Genomic DNA, 18,055 nt, shown 5'->3' with positions numbered 1-18,055 from the left:
GCTTCTGGGTATGTCATTGGCACACATAGCGAGTGCCTCCAACTTGCTAAGATTACATAAATTAAGGCTATGACTGAAAAAGAATCATGTAATGTGATCTTGACTTTAACCAATCGGATATTCCTAACTATAAGGTTAGGGGTCGTTATGATTCCAAGACTGGTTGATAAATCTGCAGCTTGAATAAGGTTGAAGTAGTGACCTTTCAGAAGTAATGTGGCTGAGGGAGGCAGTTGTTTGAAGGCTCTAACAAATGGGGTTTTGTTTTTGGTAGTCTGAGTTGAGTATAATGTGTGTGGTGTACATTTTTAAGCTGCATTAGACTATGCTGAAGAAGATGCATTTTCAAAGTCAAAGCGAACTTTGTCATCTCAACCATATACTGTACATGTATACAGGTAGATGAAATTGCAAAGCTCAGGGTCCACAGTGTAACAACATGAAGTGCAAATAATAAATTAAAAATAGAATTAAAATTTAAAATTAAAACCCAGACAAGACAAGACATTGTGCAAAGCCAAGACAAAGAAGTAGCAGCAATATTGACATGTAGTAAGCAATATGAACATTGATGCAATGTATGGTATTTGCAATCTAGATACATATAGTCAGTAGATACAGTTAGGTCCATAAATATTTGGACAGAGACAACTTTTTTCTAATTTTGGTTCTGTACATGACCACAATGAATTTTAAATGAAACAACTCCGATGCAGTTGAAGTGCAGACTTTCAGCTTTAATTCAGTGGGGTGAACAAAACGATTGCATAAAAATGTGAGGCAACTAAAGCATTTTTTGAACACAATCCCTTCATTTCAGGGGCTCAAAAGTAACTGGACAAATTAAATAACTGGAAATAAAATGTTCATTTCTAATACTTGGTTGAAAACCCTTTGCTGGCAATGACAGCCTGAAGTCCTGAACTCCTGGACATCACCAGATGCTGGGTTTCCTCCTTTTTAATGCTCTGCCAGGCCTTTACTGCAGCGGCTTTCAGTTGCTGTTTGTTTGTGGGCCTTTCTGTCTGAAGTTTAGTCTTCAACAAGTGAAATGCCTGCTCAATTGGGTTAAGATCAGGTGACTGGCTTGGCCATTCAAGAATTTTCCACTTCTTTGCTTTAATAAACTCCTGGGTTGCTTTGGCTGTATGTTTTGGCTCATTGTCCATCTGTATCATGAAACGCCGCCCAATCAATTTGACTGCATTTAGCTGGATTTGAGCAGACAGTATGTCTGAACACCTCAGAATTCATTCGGCTGCTTCTGTCCTGTGTCAAATCATCAATAAACACTAGTGTCCCAGTGCCACTGGCAGCCATGCACGCACAAGCCATCACACTGCCTCCCTCCACCGTGTTTTACAGATGATGTGGTATGCTTTGGATAATGAGCTGTTCCATGCCTTCTCCATACTTTTTTCTTGCCATCATTCTCGTAGAGGTTGATCTTGGTTTCATCTGTCCAAAGAATGTTTTTCCAGAACTATGCTGGCTTTTTTAGATGTTCTTTAGCAAAGTCCAATCTAGCCTTTCTATTCTTGAGGCTTATGAGTGGCTTGCACCTTGCAGTGCACCCTCTGTATTTACTTTCATGCAGTCTTCTCTTTATGGTAGACTTGGATATCGATACACCCGCCTACCCCCTGGAGAGTGTTGTTCACTTGGTTGGCTGTTGTGAAGGGGTTTCTCTTCACCATGGAAATGATTCTGCGATCATCCACCACTGTTGTCTTCCGTGGACGTCCAGGTCTTTTTGCTTTGCTGAGTTCACCAGTGCTTGCTTTCTTTCTCAGGATGTACCAAACTGTAGATGTTGCCACTCGTAATATTGTAGCAATTTCTCGGATGGGTTTTTTCTGTTTTCGCAGCTTAAGGGTGGCTTCTTTCACCTGCATGGAGAGCTCCTTTGACCGCATGTTGTCTGTTCACAGTAAAATCTTCCACATGCAAGCACCACACCTCAAATCAACTCCAGGCCTTTTATCTGCTTAATTGATAATGACATAACGACGGACTTGTCCACACCTGCCCATGAAATAGCCTTTGAGTCAATTGTCCAATTACTTTTGAGCCCCTGAAATGAAGGGATTGTGTTCAAAAAATGCTTTAGTTGCCTCACATTTTTATGCAATCGTTTTGTTCACCCCACTGAATTAAAGCTGAAAGTCTGCACTTCAACTGCATCTGAGTTGTTTCATTTAAAATTCATTGGGGTAATGTACAGAACCAAAATTAGAAAAAAGTTGTCTCTGTCCAAATATTTATGGACCTAACTGTATGTAATATATAAATAATATAGATAATACAGAAATGATCAGTGTATGATAATATTTGTTTAAGACGTGTAAACAATGACAGGTCAGAATGTTTCACAGCAGAAGGATAACAAGAGTGTCAAAATCCTTAAAGATCAGTGGGAGATTTTCAGTTCTTGTCTCCATGCACACTCATCTTTCCAGGACAGTGGCTCGCATGTATAAAAGTTCTGTTTTCAGAGGTGGTTGAGACCACGTGGAAGATCCCAGGGGGCAGCATGGTGTTAAGGAGTCTGACAGCTTTGGGGTAAAAACTATCCTGCAGCCTGGCAGATCTGGCTCTGATGCCGCAGTATCTTGTCTTGCATGGCAGAAGTGTGAAAAGTCCATGTGAGGGGTGTAAGCGGTCCTGCACAATGCTGCAGGCCTTGCGGACACTGCATTTGTGAAATATGTCCTGTAGTGAAGGGAGAGGCACCCTAATAATGTTCTTTGCTGTCTTCAATTTTTAATCAATGTTTGACATCCTATTCTAGGGATTTGATGTTGTCTTCAGTGTAATGAAATACGTATTATGTATTTTTTTTTATTAATTTTTATTGTAATCATTCCATACAAATAGTTCAATTTATAACTAAACAAAATTGAAGACAAATCAAATCAAATTTTAAATATTGTGTTTCAGGCATCCTTTTAAAAAATGTGAACTTGTTATCAAAATCCAGATGCCTGAAAGTCACACACACACACAAAGCATATTCCATATACAGTATTGCATACTTTAAGGATCGTGTAGAAAAGAATATTCTTAAAGTTGATAATCTGCATATATTTAAAGAGAGTCATACAGTAAGCATATATGAAAATAAGTATTATATCCTAATGCACGCTAGTATAGTAAGGGTTAAACTTTAAAAAGCCCTCGCCTGCATATTTTATTATTTTCCTCTTTGCAGCTGTAAACCACCAATATCTTGCTGCTAATCTTAAAAATTTCAGTCAAGGACACTTTGTATTTTTAGAGGGCTACACGGGCCATTGTTTTGAGACAAATGCAGTCATTAAGGTTTTGGCCATGAGAGAAAACCAGTTAGGCCGTTTGCTTCCACTTGCAGCAGCTGGGCCTCTGCCTCTCAGTCAGCCTGCCTGGACAGGTGATGACAAGTCAAGGAAAATGTAGTTTATAAGAAACGGCGTTATTGTTTTAGGGCCGCAGCTGCCCCAACCTGTAGCCCAGTATCTTATTTGTGGGTCTGCCTGATTCCAACTTTTTGGTGAGAATCAATTGATAAATAAGTTTCGGACAACTACACAGGGTATGAAATAATGACAGTTTCGGTCAAGTAATGGACATTAGGTAATGGTGGGTTTGAACATTAGGTAATGATGAGAAGAGCCAGAAGGAGGAGAGTATTTTTGCATAAGCGATAAGAATTAATAATAAGTAATAAATGTAAGCTCGCTGAATTTGCTAATGGCTCTCTTCACTTGATTTGGGTCCTTGTATGCATTACGCAATAAAACTCGCTTCTGCCTTCCTGAAACTCAGTGTGCCATCTTTTGAGCAGTGTGTTTCTGTCACAACAACGGTAGAAACCATGTAAGGGGGCCATTGACAGTAACATCTCGGTCTTCATTTGTCTACTGCATTGATGCAACACTTGTTTTTCTCTTTTCAGTAAACTGTTGGAAACACCTTTCTGACTATTCTTCAAGGCAGTCATGAAGTGATTGAGATGCCATTTTTGTTTCCCCTAATGTAGGTTCTGGTAACTGGGAGTCGAGCTCTTCTCTTAAAGCAGTGGGACTGGAAGGAAAATAAATGCATTCGGACATGGAAGGCGATACACACGTCACCAGTAGCAAGCATGGCTTTTGACCCAACCTCTACACTGCTGGCAACAGGTTCCAGAGGATTTTAGATTTGCTAGCCTTCTGAGTGGCTGTCTTAACTTCGTTCTGACTGATTTTCCTGTTTTTTTTTTATGTTTAGGGGGCTGTGACAGCACCATAAAGGTTTGGGATGTCATGAAACAGTACTGCACACACAACCTGAAGGGTTCCTCGGGCGTTGTCCAGTAAGGAGTATTTTTTTGGTGGTTGGAGAAGGATACTGTGATCTTGTTGTTAAGTGTTGTCTAGGATGGGAGTATAGTGTTGTGTCCTTCATCGTGGGCACCCCTCTGTATGTTATCTTAAAACTGTCCGTCTCTTGTCCAGTCTGGTGCACTTCCATCCTGATATCTCGAGGCTTCAACTCTTTACTTCTTCTATGGACTGCAAAATCCGTGTGTGGAACCTGAAGAAAAGTCATTGTGAGTTTATTCTGGAAAGCCATTACAGCGCAGTGACGTCTCTCGCATTCTCACTGGATGGCAACACACTGCTCAGGTACACTGCTACTGCCTTTCTTTGGTTCAGTTGTTGTGCACAGTTAGGAGATATTTGGCTGAGATGACTGATGTCAGTAATGATGGTCTGATTTATATGCAGCTCTGGCAGGGACAGCGTCTGCATTATCTGGGATCTGAAGACATGGCAGCCTACGCGGACAATTCCTGTGTTTGAAGTAGGTTTCTCCCTTTCCAGGGGAGGTGGATGATATTCTGTAGAACTTGCATCATAAGATTTATTTTGTTTTTAAAAAACTTTGCTTCAGTTTCTTATTTTTCTTTGTGTTTCTTCGTAGAGTGTAGAGACTGCCATACTTCTGCCAGAGCACGGAGATTTTTCTAAGATAGGGACCACCAATAATGGTCTTCACTTAGTTACTGCTGGCAGGAAAGGTAAACCTCATTTCAACTGTACAGTATACTGTTAAGGTCGTAATTATTAGTCCTTTGACCAGAATAGAACAAAACCATTTATTTAACAAAGAAAAATGACTAAAGTGTTTATGAGAATTCCTTCCAAAAGAACAAATACACAATTTCCAAGAAGTTTGATGAAAATATTTTACTGATGCACTTAGCTGAAACAAGGAAAACAGAAAAATAGCATGGCCAAAATTATTAGCCCTCTGACAATTTAATAGTCAATAGTGTACCCCTTCTGACTGTCGACTGATAGCAACATCTTTATTGTAGTTTCTCACAAGGGTTGCACGAGTCTCCTGAGGGATCTTGGACCATTCCTCCTTGGCAAATTGCTCCAGCTCATGCAGAGTAGATGGTTTTTGAGTGTGGACCATAACCCTGAGCTCTCACCAAAATTTTTCAATAGGATATCGAGATCTGGGCTTTGAGATGGCCATTCCAAGACCTTGATTTTGGTGTTTCTCAAAAAGTTCTGGACCAACTGTGACTTGTGCTTTGGGTCATTGTCTTGCTGAAAGACCCAGCGATGACCCAAAGCCAGACTAGCAGTGGATTGCTTCATATTATCCTTCAAAATGTCAACGTAATCTTCTTTCTTCGTTATGCCATGTACCCGAACAAGGTTTTCTGTGCCTGAAGCAACAAAACGGCCCCACAGCATTATGCTCCCACCACCATGTTTAACTGTGGGATCTGTGTTTTTAGGGTTGAAGGCCTCTGTCTATCTTCGCCAAGCAAAAGCTTTGTGTATGTGCCCAAACAACTCCAGTTATGTCTCATCAGACCAAAGGACATACTTAGGGATGCACCGATACCACTTTTTTGGAAAACGAGTATGAGTACTTGCATTTCAGTACTCGCCGATACCGAGTACTTAATAAAAACATGATTTAAATTTACAGGTAACAGCTTTAGTCATATAATTTAACAAAAAAAACCAAGAAACTCTCGTCTATCCACTGGGAGGTTAGGCTAATTAGCGACACGGGGCTAACACTGCTTGTCCAAATATCCGTGGTGAAACTAAACGCAGAGGAGGCTTGCAGTAGGCTGTGGATATGTTTTTTCACGGAGTCGTGTAGTTTAGGCAGCTCAGTGTCAGTCATGTAGCAGCGGCTTGGGACATCATATCTGGGCTCCAGAACATGGAGGAGACGCAGGAATCCCACATTTTCTACCTCCGAGAGTGGCTGGTCACTCAATGCAATGTACTCGATAATTGCCTGTGTTATTTTCATAGCACGTGGATTGTCTCTGGACATTTTCTCTCGTCTTGCAAGAGTTTGCTGCAGCGTGGGTTGTGTTGGTTTAGAAGCGTGGGTAAACTCTTTGTACTCGTTGTCGTGTTGGGATTTTAGGTGCTTGATTAAATTACTTGTGTTAAATGCGCTACCTTTTGAGCCTCCTCTGGACAATTTCGCTGAGCACAATTTGCAGTCCGCCTTTGTTTTGTCGTCTTCATTCACTTTGAAATAGTTCCACACGGCTGACATCTCTCGCCTCACCTTCTCCCCGCTCTGAGCTGCAGCCGGGGCCTGGGGGCGGGCACTCGGCGCCTGTGATTAACCCCTTACACGCCGCTCAAACATAGACATTTCTCAGACCGTGGTATCGGTCCCCAGTATCGGGGGACTTTTAACGAGTACGAGTACTTTAGAAAATGTGGTATCGAGGCCGATACCAGATACCCGTTTCGGTATCGGTGCATCCCTAGACATACTTTCACAATTCATCCACATTTCAAATTGTCCTGGGCAAACTTCAGTCCAGCTTTGATTTGCCGCTGTGTGAGCTATGGAGTTTTTCTTGGCTGATGACCTTGAAGCTTCCCACAATGAAGAGACCTCACAATATTAGTAATTTTTTTTTTTTTTTTTTTTTGAGACTTCTAGTCCAGAATAGGCCATTTTGGTGACAGTTGCCTTTGCAATGATCTGGGGGTTCTTGTTAGCATCTCTGATTTATTTTTCCCTCCAGAGTCTTTTAAATTTTGCGCTTGCAACCACGCCAGGGCCACTTCGTATTTCTCAGTGGTGCAACATACGGCTGTTCTGATACAATTGGAAATGGCCATACAGCCACCCCTCTTAAGATGAGCAGCCACTATCTTTTCCCTGAGGTCCATACTTATTTTGTTGCTATTTGGCATTGTGAAATTAATTTTCACAGATAATGTAAGCGTGATGCCACTCAGTCTTGCCTTTAAGTACCACTAGCCCACTCATTTCGTTACGTTTTGTGAAAATGGCTGCAAGAGAACAATACAATACAGTTTATTTTTGTATAGCCCAAAATCACACAGGAAGTGCCGCAATGGGCTTTAACAGGCTCTGTCTCTTGACAGAACGTGACCATTCCTCCAAAACCCCCTCTTAAACAGTGATACAGTGGGAAACAAACACTGCTTTTCATCTCCTCTTTGCGGATCAGCAGCTAGCCTGCTGCTTGCTGCCGTGTCACGTGTTGTGCATCTCGCGCGCGGCTTCGAACATTTAAAAGACCGCAACGCGGCTGTCCTAGTGTCTCGCTGCCTTGTCTCTCTTCCCCCAGACATCCTCTGCTTTATTATGCTGTATTCAAATAAAGTTTCTGTTTAACCCTGAATGAACCTGTACAACTTTGTGACCCAAGCGTGACAATTTATTTGGGTGTGGTGCTAATATGGGGTTCAGGTGTGGTTTGTCACCAGAACATTTTAATTTTATTACAATGCTTCCTGATAAATTCATTTAGGGCTAATAATTTTGACTAAGCCAAGTTTTTCAATAAAGTTGTTCAAATAAAGAACAACTTTATTGTTCCAGTTGTCCGGTACCAGTTGGAGGCTTTTACAATTGATGAACGGTATTTGAGTTGTTAATTTGAGGCACAGCTGTTTTCATGATATTATTACATTTTGAGGATAAAAAAACTTTGTTTTGCTAATATTTTATATTATTTTTGTGAGAAAATCTACAAAGTTTTGGATGCTGTATATAAAATGTGTATATCCATGTCTACATGGTGCTAATCTTCAATGTGTTTTGAGAACTGTCAAACTGCTGAAGAAATGCATTATTCTGGGTCCGAATACTGGTGCTATCAGTTTAAGTGAACATCACCCAGCCCTAGGTTTCGTTGAAAATATGCAGCTGTCCAGGACCCAGACTGAACAATTTGGTAACCGCTGTTCAATGTGTCCTTCCAACAGGTGTGCTGAGGGTTTGGGAGGCAACGACAGCTCGGTGCGTCTTCACCCAGTCGGGGCCCAGCAAGTCACAGGAGGACGCAGAGGAGCAGGCCCTCACTCATGGTCTGCTGTTGCCAAAGACCAATCGCCTGGCTACTGTAACAGCTGAACACAACTTGCTTTTTTATGACCTTCACACTTTGGCCTTGCAGCAACAAGTGAGTAGGTGTAGTGGGTAGGAGTCTTCCTCTGAGTTGTAACTTCTATCCGTGAGTTTTCCGACATTGCAGGCTCAATTTTCCGTGTTCATTTTAATTTCTTTAGCCTTCCATCATTCAACCATTTCGCTTTTATGTCTTTCTGCCTGTGTGCATCCTCCCAGATTTTCCTCATATTTTAAAGCTGTTTTCCTTTTTTTGCAGTTTGTGGGGTACAGTGATGAGGTTCTGGATGTGAAGTTCCTGGGTCCTTCCAGTTCTCACATAGTTGTGGCAACCAATAGCCCACAGCTAAAAGTGTTTGAATTGGAAACTTCCAACTGCCAGATTCTTCGTGGGCACACAGGTTTTTGTCTTTTTCTATTGAGACATCAATACTGGGGATGGGACATCTCATGCAGCATGAGAGAGACTGCTCACTGTTGTTCTTTGTGTATTTTTAGAAACTGTATTGGCAGTAGATGTGTTTGGATGGAGCTTCACATTCGCAAGCTGTGCTAAGGTAGCCAAGTGAGCTGGTCCCATGGGTGTTCTCCTCAGTGCAGTCTGTAAACAAAACTGTTTTAACTTTTAATTGTCTTTTATACTCGCAGGACAAGACCATCTGCATTTGGCACATGAATCCAAACACTGGCAAAGTTTACTGTGTGGCTAGAGGATGTGGTCATGTCAGTGCTGTTGGAAGTATCTCATGCTCCAGGTAACCTTCACCAGATCTTCACACAGATCCTGCTACGCATGCTGCAAAATGTGTATTAACGATACGTGTCTCCTTTTTGTTTTGCAGGATGAAGGAAAGCTTTGTGGTTAGTGGTAGTCAGGACTGCACAATCAAAGTTTGGAAACTCCCAGAGTCCCTTTGGAAGAGCTCCACCGTGGAGTCTTTACATGTGAGCGTCACTGCAAAAGTGCATGACAAGGTGAGGTTTACAGTTATCCTCTCTCGCTGTTTATGCATATGTGTATGGAGTGGCTTCACAATGACGCCAGAAATAAATCATAAATTTCATTTTTGTAAATGATTTCCTTTCTTTTTTTTTCCCCCCATCCTACAGGATGTCAACAGTATTACAGTTTCTCCAAATGATAAATTAATTGCCACAGGTTCACAGGATCGGACAGCCAAACTCTGGTCCTCGACAGATCTTTCCCTTCTTGGAGTGTTCAGGGGCCACAAACGTGGTATTTGGTGTGTTCAGTTCTCCCCCATGGACCAAGTGTTGGCAACCTCCTCTGCCGATGGCAGCGTCAAGCTATGGGGGTTGCAGGATTTTAGCTGTTTGAAGGTGAGAATGACCTTAATAGCCACCTGGGATGATGGGAGCGAATTAAATCCAACGATTTAGCCAACTGTTCTTAGGATGGGTTGCATTGAGTTATGTTTCTTTCTCACAGACATTTGAAGGTCATGATGCGTCGGTGTTGAAAATTATTTTCATCAGCAAAGGGACACAGCTGGCATCCAGGTAATTCTCCTAAGTGTTGGGAAGTTTAATGTGGCCGGTCACTGTCTGTTGAGATGATGATGTTGGTTTTTCTCCTTTGTCCTCTTAGTGGCTCAGATGGCCTCTTGAAGCTTTGGACTATTAAGCTGAATGAGTGTGTGAAGACAATAGATGCTCATGAGGATAAAGTATGGGCTCTTTCTGCTAACAAAATGGATGATCTGATTGTAACTGGGTCAGCTGACTCCTGCATCACTTTATGGAAGGTCAGTTAGTGTTGTAAAGTAGCAACTAACATGACAACAATTGAATGGTTTCAGTTTGAAAAGCTTAGTAAATTCTTATCAAACTGTTTGGCATTAGAGAGCAGGGTGTTGTGTTGACTGGCAGACACTTACTGGTCTCTAAATCTTAGAGTGAAGAGAATGATCTGGAACGAAAATTTGTATGTGTTCCCTTTTTATGTGGTAGGATGTGACCGAATCAGAGCTGGCCGAGGAGCTTGCCGTAAAGGAACAACAAATAATGAAGTAAGTGGGAATATGTTGTAACGTGGCTGCGAACAAACTGCCCTAGTGTGGCTAAAAAGTTGGGCCACCAGCCGGGTCACCCCATTAAGTCATAACTGAAATACAGCCGCATGGTGGCAAAACAAAACTGGTGTGGTTAGCCTCATTTCCGCTGTGGTTTGGGATTTGGATACACTGTCCTCCTCTTTTGTCAGACAAGGTCTGATGCCTGGCTCCCTGGTGGCCTGTTTTTTTACAGCATAGGGGGCAGAGTCTTTCTGGAGGCACGAGACAGAAGTGCATGTCTTCCCACGGTGACCCTAGGATTCTAACTGGTAAAGTGACAATGCCGCTGGCGTCCATGCCCCCTCTTGTCCCGAGGTGGAACTGCTATGTCACTTGAGCCAGGGTGGTGGTTCTCAGATGCACATGCGTGACTCCATGTAGCTTTAAACTTTTAAACAAGGTTATTAAAAACTTGCCAAAATACAAATTTCAACTAAAGCCCCATCATTGAGTGATGCTGCTACCTATTCTTTTGATTATTATCAAAATATGTACGGGCGATGCAAACCTCAGCAACTATTTATTTTACAAATTGTGTTTTGTTTGGGTCATTATTTAAAAAAATACTCAGAAAGCAATTGTAAGTATGATGCATTTCTTTCAGGCAGCAGAAGCTATCCAACCTTTTGCATGACAAAAAGTACTTGAAGGCACTGGGCTTGGCCATCTCTCTGGATCAGCCACATACAGTACTTCTGGTTATCAAAGGTGGGGATTCTTTCGTGATTTCTTGCCTCTGCTTTGGAATTAAAATATATAAACATAAAAAAAAAAAAATATTTATATATATATATATATATACATATATATATACATATACACATACACAGGGGGGGACCCAAAAATAACCGGAAATATTTTTAAATTGTGTTTAATTTAATTTTCTGTACAAACTACAATTAGTCTCCTTCAAAGTACTCTCCATTGGCGGAAATACACTTACCTAACCGTTTGTTCCATTGTTCGAAACATTTTTTAAATTCGTCTGAAGTAATGCCCATTAATGCTCTGGTCGTTTCTTGTTTTACGTCTTCGATGTCAGCAAAACACCTTCCTTTCAAGTCTTTTTTTCATCCGAGGGAACAAAAAGAAATCACACGGAGCTAAATCCGGTGAGTAGGGTGGGTGGTTCAGGGTTGTCATACCGTTTCAATAACAATAGTTTCTGCAACACTTTTTTCCAGAAGAAAACAAAATTTCACTGCCGTGCGTTGCTCACGATAATCGGCCATCGTAAAAAAACGACGCTTGCACAAAACTACTTTTACAAAAAAATTCACTGAACACAAGCACAACCTTCCAGACTGATGGCACTTGGCAGACTGACTTGTGAGGAGTGTAACTTGATCGCCCTAGCGGCCCAACCACGTACTACAAGTACCAACCTAACAACAACAAAATTCCGGTTATTTTTGGGTCCCCCCTCATATATATATATATATATATATATATATATATATATATATATATATATATATATATATATATATATATATATATATATATATATATATATATATATATGCATGCTTTCAGGATTTTAATTGTATTTTTTTATTTAGGTATTCTTGCAAATACTGATGGGGCTGAACAATTGGAGAAAACACTCTTGAAGCTACGAGTGGACCAGAAAGGTGAGGTGGGAGAATTGGGTGGTCGTAAAATATGCCAGTCTTAAAAATTAGTTCATCTTCGTGTATAGCCTCTGCAGGTAGGGACACAAATGAACTCCAGACAGGCTCCAGCCGATGGAGAAGGGTAGGTTTCCTTTACTCTCAGTCTGTGTAAACGTTTGCGTTATTGTGATGCATTTCGAGTCTTCACATACGATGGATTCAGAAAGTCTGCCAGACCCCTTCACTTTTTTTCACATTTTGTTGTGCTGAAGCCTTATGCTGAAATCATTTACAGTTTTTTCCCCCTCGTCAAGCAATACTCATTGCCCCAGAATGGCAAAGTGAAAACATGATTTTAGGAATTTTTGATAATTTGTAAAACTATATAGTTGAGATATCACTTTGACACCAGTATTCTGACCCTTTACCTCAGTACTTTGTTGAAACACCTTTGACAGCTATTCCTGCCCGGAGTCTCCTTGAGTGTGATATGAATAAGCTTCGCACACCTGGATTTGAGGTTTTTCCTGCCATTGTAGATCCTCTCAATCTCTGTCAGGTTGGATGGAGAACATCAGTGGACAGCTATTTTTAGGTCTCTTCAGAGATGTTAGATTGGGTTCAAGTCTGAACTCTGGCAGGGCAACTCAAGGACAATCCCATAGCTAACCTTAAAGGCTGTGTCACATTGCATGACTTTTTTTCCCAGCGATTTTCGGTCACAGCCTTAATTTTCATAATCTTTAATAGTTGGAGGTAGTTGGTGGTGTGCTACTGTGAAGCTGGTTATCTAATGTGACATGCCCAACGGCTGAGAAAGACTAGTCTGTGACTCGCTATGATTATAATTAAACCGGTTTGATTTTGTCTTTAGTTGAAGGGGCATGCTCTGTGTGCATGAGAGCTGACAACAAATGAGTGCTCATCTGGAAGTGCACTGCATAGAATGCAGCAAAGAGAAATAAGGAACATCATGGGTGTTTTGAACCTTGCGAACAGGCTCGTCATTCTTATGTCCTAAAACAGAAAGGGGGGGGAAAAAAGGGCAGTCTGTGGCTGAACTCACTGCAGGTATTGACCCTTCATACTGTGCCGGCTCCCTCAAGCAGGATGGGCGCTTTGGACCTCACAAACGGAAGAGAAGCTCGTCTGTCTGTCTTTTGTTTTACTTCTCATAATAGAATGGTGTTTTGTCTTGGTAGAGTATTATATTGCTCTATTTTCCCCTTTTGTATTATTAATAAGTTGCCTTTGTCAGAATGCCTCAAATCTTCCAGACTTACCACTGTTTATAAGGTATTATAGTATATAACTTCTCCCCACCTTCCCTCCATCTATAACCTCAGGCAATTAGGTGAAGTAAAAGATAAGCAGGCGTTACACATAAAATAATGTGTTATTGATATTAGTAAATAATAACAATATGCAACGTACATTTGAATTTTGGCAACCATACAACCTGATTAAATGGTGATATGTAGTTTCAGGTTTCACACAGACTTGTTAGTTACTTAAAATATCTCTAGTTAAGGCATCATTTTGTGGTCAGCTTTCCTCAGAACAGGCTGTCTGTCTGCCTGTCTTAATATGGCTGCTGAGCTGTGCTCTTCATTGTGTTGTCTTTTTCAGTTCATGGTGTGAGATGCCCCTTCATCAGATGTTAGTAAGAGAGAGAGTGAGGTTAAGCAAGCAGATTTATAGATTCTCTGTCCAACCCCTAGAGCCAATAGGACGTCATGGTACTTAAAGGCTTCTGATTCAAGCCAGTTCCAAACAGCCATGCTTCAGACCAATGGGGCAAAGAACATCTTAACACCTGCCATCCCCCAAAACCATATGTTAAGGTAAAGCTTGGCAGTTAGGCAGCCTGGCTTTGTGTGGGAGTTGTGAGACTTCAGAGAAACATTTACCAAACTTGTTTTCAGGCACTTCGCCCAAATCCTGCCGTAAAATTCAAAGAGACTCAGTCCTGGTCAGGGGAAGGGGTTCTTACACCATCAAACCATTGCTGTTATTATCAAGATAGATAGATAGATACTTTATTAATCCCAGGGGGAAATTCACAATGAATAATGTAACACTAATATTACATTGCTTTGTCTAAGTTACAAATAAAGACATACAAAATATTTATCAAGTTATATGCAAAATCTCACATCACAACAAATGAAAAAAAGAATAAAAGGACTTAATAGCTGCAGTGAGTTCAGCAGCAATCTCAACTGTTCGGACAGCGCCTGCTCATTCAGGGTGAGCACAACTGCATTGGAAGATCAGTGCTTGGTCGGTAAAGTAGACATGGGCAGCAATTGACATGATCTGGCGATGAGATCAGTGACTGCAGTTGGCAAATCTGACATACTCAACGGCTAGAAGTTGCACAAAACCTCTGTACTTTGCTCCATTCAGCTTTCCCTCAACCATGACTAGTCTCCCAGTTCCTGCCGCTGAAAAACAACCCCATGGTATTATTCTGCAACCACCATGATTCACTATTGGAATGGTGTTTCTCACAGTCTGAGAGTCCTTAAGGTGCCTTTTTGCAAACTCCAAATGGGCTTCCATGTATCTATTGCTAAGGAGAGGTTTTTATCTGTCCAGTCTGTCTTAAATCCCTGATTGGTGGAGTGTTGCAGTGATGGTTGCCCCTCAAGTTTTTCTTTTCTCCATATTGGTTCTCTGGTGCTCAGCCACAGTGACCATCAGGTTCTTGGTCACCTCTCTCACCAAGGCCCTTCTACACAGATTGCTCAGTTTGGCCGGGTAGCCAGCTGTATGAAGAGTTGTAGTTTTTCCAGATGTCGTCCATTTAAGAATTATGAAGGCAAATGAGCTCTGGGAATCTTTGATGCTGCAGACGTTTTTCGTAACCTTCCCCAGCTGTGTGCCTCAACGCAATCCTGTCTCTTAGCTATTGTGGCAGTTCTTTTGACTTCATGACTTGGTTTTTGCTCAGCTGTGGGAGCTCCTGTCGACTTTTGTGTGCCTTTACTACAGAGCTGTGGAGTCAGAGTTGGAAGCAGTTTTTCGGTTATTGGGGTCAGACTTGGTAAAAATGGTACTGACTCTGACTGAAAGAAAATTTTAATATAATGTGTTAAAATGATCAGTTTCACATATACTTATTTTTTTCTTGTAGCCTTTTGATAAAAATGTATAAATCAATATCCCAGGTTTTGTCTTATGTTTGTTACTCAATGTTTGTAACTTCTTTAAGAAGTAATAAAAAAGGACTCAGTAGCATCACTACAGCCTTTAAGCCCAAACTTTAACAAATTACGGTGCTTAAAGGTACAGATGGTTCACAGTGGCAGTGATGAAATGCTTTGTGTTGTGTATGTTATGTGCTTCCAATCAACATAGTAAGTATATGAGTGTAATTGAATTTCCCATTGGGATTAAAAAAGTATCTATCTATCTATCTATCTCTCTCTATCTCTCTCTAATCCTGCCAACTACACTATCTATCTATCTCTCTCTCTCTCTCTCTCTAATCCTGCCAACTACACTCTCTCTCTCTCTCTCTCTCTCTCTCTCTCTCTCTCTCTCTCTCTCTCTAATCCTGCCAACTACACTATCTCTCTCTCTCTCTCTCTCTAATCCTGCCAACTACACTATCTCTCTCTCTCTCTCTCTCTCTAATCCTGCCAACTACACTATCTCTCTCTCTCTCTCTCTAATCCTGCCAACTACACTATCTCTCTCTCTCTCTCTGTCTCTCTCTCACCCTCCCACCCACACTCTCTCTCTCTCTCTCTCTCTCTCTCTCTCTCTCTCTCTCTCTAATTATAAATGGAGGAGTAGGAGACTTCGGTTTTGTGTACAACTGGCACAGCCAGGCTTTCCTAATTGTCTCCAGTCCACTGAATGGACTCCAACCAAACAAGGTGTTGAAACATCTCAGAGGTGATTAATAGAATGGGATGCTCCTGAGCGAGACTTCAAGACTCGTAGCAAAGGATCTGAATACTTGTGTTTATGGGATATTTCCGTTTTTATTTTTAATAAGTTTGTAAAAATTTCTGAAGTACAGTTTTCACTATATTCATTCTGGGGTATTGAATGTTTAATGTGGGTAAAAAATTAAATTGCTTTAGAGCAGTGGTTCTCAATCTGTGGGGTGGGCCCCCCTAGGGGGGCGTGAAGTAACAAAAAGGGGGGTGCGAAGATGTGGAAAAAAAAAAAAGAATCAAAAATATGAAAAATACATCTATTGAAATGAAAACAAATTTAACTTAAACTACATTCTGATACTAGAAAAATAAATATAGAGTTAGATAAATGTTGATAAAAGTTAAGTAGGTATAATAAAATATGCATCTATGATATATCATGGCGGCACGGTGGTGCAGTGGGTAGCGCTGCTGCCTCGCAGTTGGGAGACCTGGGGACCTGGGTTCGCTTCCCGGGTCCTCCCTGCGTGGAGTTTGCATGTTCTCCCCGTGTCTGCGTGGGTTTCCTCCGGGTGCTCCGGTTTCCTCCCACAGTCCAAAGACATGCAGGTTAGGTGGATTGGCGATTCTAAATTGGCCCTAGTGTGTGCTTGGTGTGTTTGTGTGTGTCCTGCAGTGGGTTGGCACCCTGCCCAGGACTGGTTCCTGCCTTGTGCCCTGTGTTGGCTGGGATTGGCTCCAGCAGACCCCCGTGACCCTGTGTTCGGATTCAGCGGGTTGGATAATGGATGGATGGATGGATGGATGAGATATCATTAATTAAAAAAGAAAAATTGGTATTAGTGGGCTCCTTTCAATAAAATGTTAGGGGGGGGGCGCGATTAAAACTGTTATGAAAACTCAGGTCGCAAATACTTAAAGGTTGAGAAACGCTGCTTTAGAGGAAGGTTGCAACATAATAAAATGTGAAAAAAATGAAAGGATCTGAAATTTTTCTGAATCCACCGTACATGATTATATATTTTTTTAAATTTGTCTCGTGCAGAATGTAGCATTTCCTGTCTCGCCTTTAGTGATTTGTTTTAAAAATGTATATACAGTTGCATAAAGTCCATTTAATCCAGTTCAGCTGTACTGGGTTTCCATGTCCGACATACTTGCTAATCTTCACTGTTGCAAGTTGTTTTGACTTGAATTTGGATCCACATGCTCAGTCTAAGACCACTCTTCTCTCTTTACTGCAGAGGCAATCCTGCGATTCTGCACTGTTTGGAACACTAATGCCCGACATTGCCATGAGGCACAGGCTGTCCTTGAAGTCCTGCTGCACAGTGAAAGCCCGGAACAGCTGCTCCAGTATAATGGCATCCGAGCAGCGGTTGAGGGGTTAATCCCGTATACAGGTTTGTTCTCTGCTCTGATGCCCTTTTATTGTCAGCTTCTTGCAAGCAATGCACATATTTTACTCTTTATGCCCACAGAACGTCACTTCCAGAGACTCAGCCGTTTACTTCAGGCATCCATGTTTGTGGACTACATGTGGCAGAGCATGAAGCTACCAGAATGCAGCAGGTAAGTGGGAATATAGATTTTTGGCAAAATCATGATGTTGAGAGCCCAATATCATCCAAAAGATTCTTAAATTCACCCTTCCAAACCATTAAATGTTATTGTGGTCACATAAATCAATATAGATGGATCTTCAAGTATTTATTGTGCTGAATTCACAAATCTAATTGGACATTCCCTGTCACACAAGGATTTTAATTGACGCACAATTTAAAATTTATGATAAGTGTATACAGGTAGTCGTTGACTTACGAATATGCTTGGTTCCAACAGACTGGTCGTAAGTTGATCTGGACATAAGGCAAAACAAGTGTATTTGTTCAAACCTGAGAGTATGTATGATACTGTATACCCTAAGTTCTTGTCAATAAGCCGCGGCTTATCTAAGGAAAAAAGTTGTGAAAATGAAAAAATAGAATATCGGCTTATACATAAGTCCGGCTTATACATCCATCGCGGGGGTTGCGTTCCAGAGCCACCCGCGAAATAAGAATATCCG

General features: G+C 41.3%; 2 protein-coding genes across 2 annotated transcripts in view; one reads left to right on the top strand and one right to left on the bottom strand.

The window, feature by feature from the left end:
• Positions 1–18,055, bottom strand: part of LOC114661106 (retinoic acid-induced protein 1) — a 684,250-nt gene that overhangs the window by 150,163 nt on the left and 516,032 nt on the right.
• tbl3 (transducin beta like 3) overlaps positions 1–18,055 on the top strand; it is a 31,786-nt gene that overhangs the window by 7,756 nt on the left and 5,975 nt on the right. The window contains exons 5-22 of the mRNA XM_028814247.2: positions 4,019–4,160; positions 4,249–4,333; positions 4,476–4,646; positions 4,749–4,824; positions 4,945–5,041; positions 8,262–8,458; positions 8,663–8,804; positions 8,902–8,960; positions 9,052–9,158; positions 9,246–9,378; positions 9,514–9,744; positions 9,854–9,924; positions 10,013–10,169; positions 10,375–10,433; positions 11,083–11,186; positions 12,041–12,112; positions 17,232–17,390; positions 17,469–17,559. Coding sequence (XP_028670080.2) covers positions 4,019–4,160; positions 4,249–4,333; positions 4,476–4,646; positions 4,749–4,824; positions 4,945–5,041; positions 8,262–8,458; positions 8,663–8,804; positions 8,902–8,960; positions 9,052–9,158; positions 9,246–9,378; positions 9,514–9,744; positions 9,854–9,924; positions 10,013–10,169; positions 10,375–10,433; positions 11,083–11,186; positions 12,041–12,112; positions 17,232–17,390; positions 17,469–17,559 — 2,153 coding nt within the window. The remainder of the gene's footprint in view (positions 1–4,018; positions 4,161–4,248; positions 4,334–4,475; positions 4,647–4,748; positions 4,825–4,944; positions 5,042–8,261; positions 8,459–8,662; positions 8,805–8,901; positions 8,961–9,051; positions 9,159–9,245; positions 9,379–9,513; positions 9,745–9,853; positions 9,925–10,012; positions 10,170–10,374; positions 10,434–11,082; positions 11,187–12,040; positions 12,113–17,231; positions 17,391–17,468; positions 17,560–18,055) is intronic.

Source organism: Erpetoichthys calabaricus, chromosome 11 (assembly GCF_900747795.2).
Source record: "Erpetoichthys calabaricus chromosome 11, fErpCal1.3, whole genome shotgun sequence".
NCBI classification, from domain to species: Eukaryota; Metazoa; Chordata; class Cladistia; order Polypteriformes; family Polypteridae; genus Erpetoichthys; species Erpetoichthys calabaricus.
Note: the sequence above shows the minus strand (reverse complement) of the source record. Positions and strands in the feature narration are given on the sequence as shown.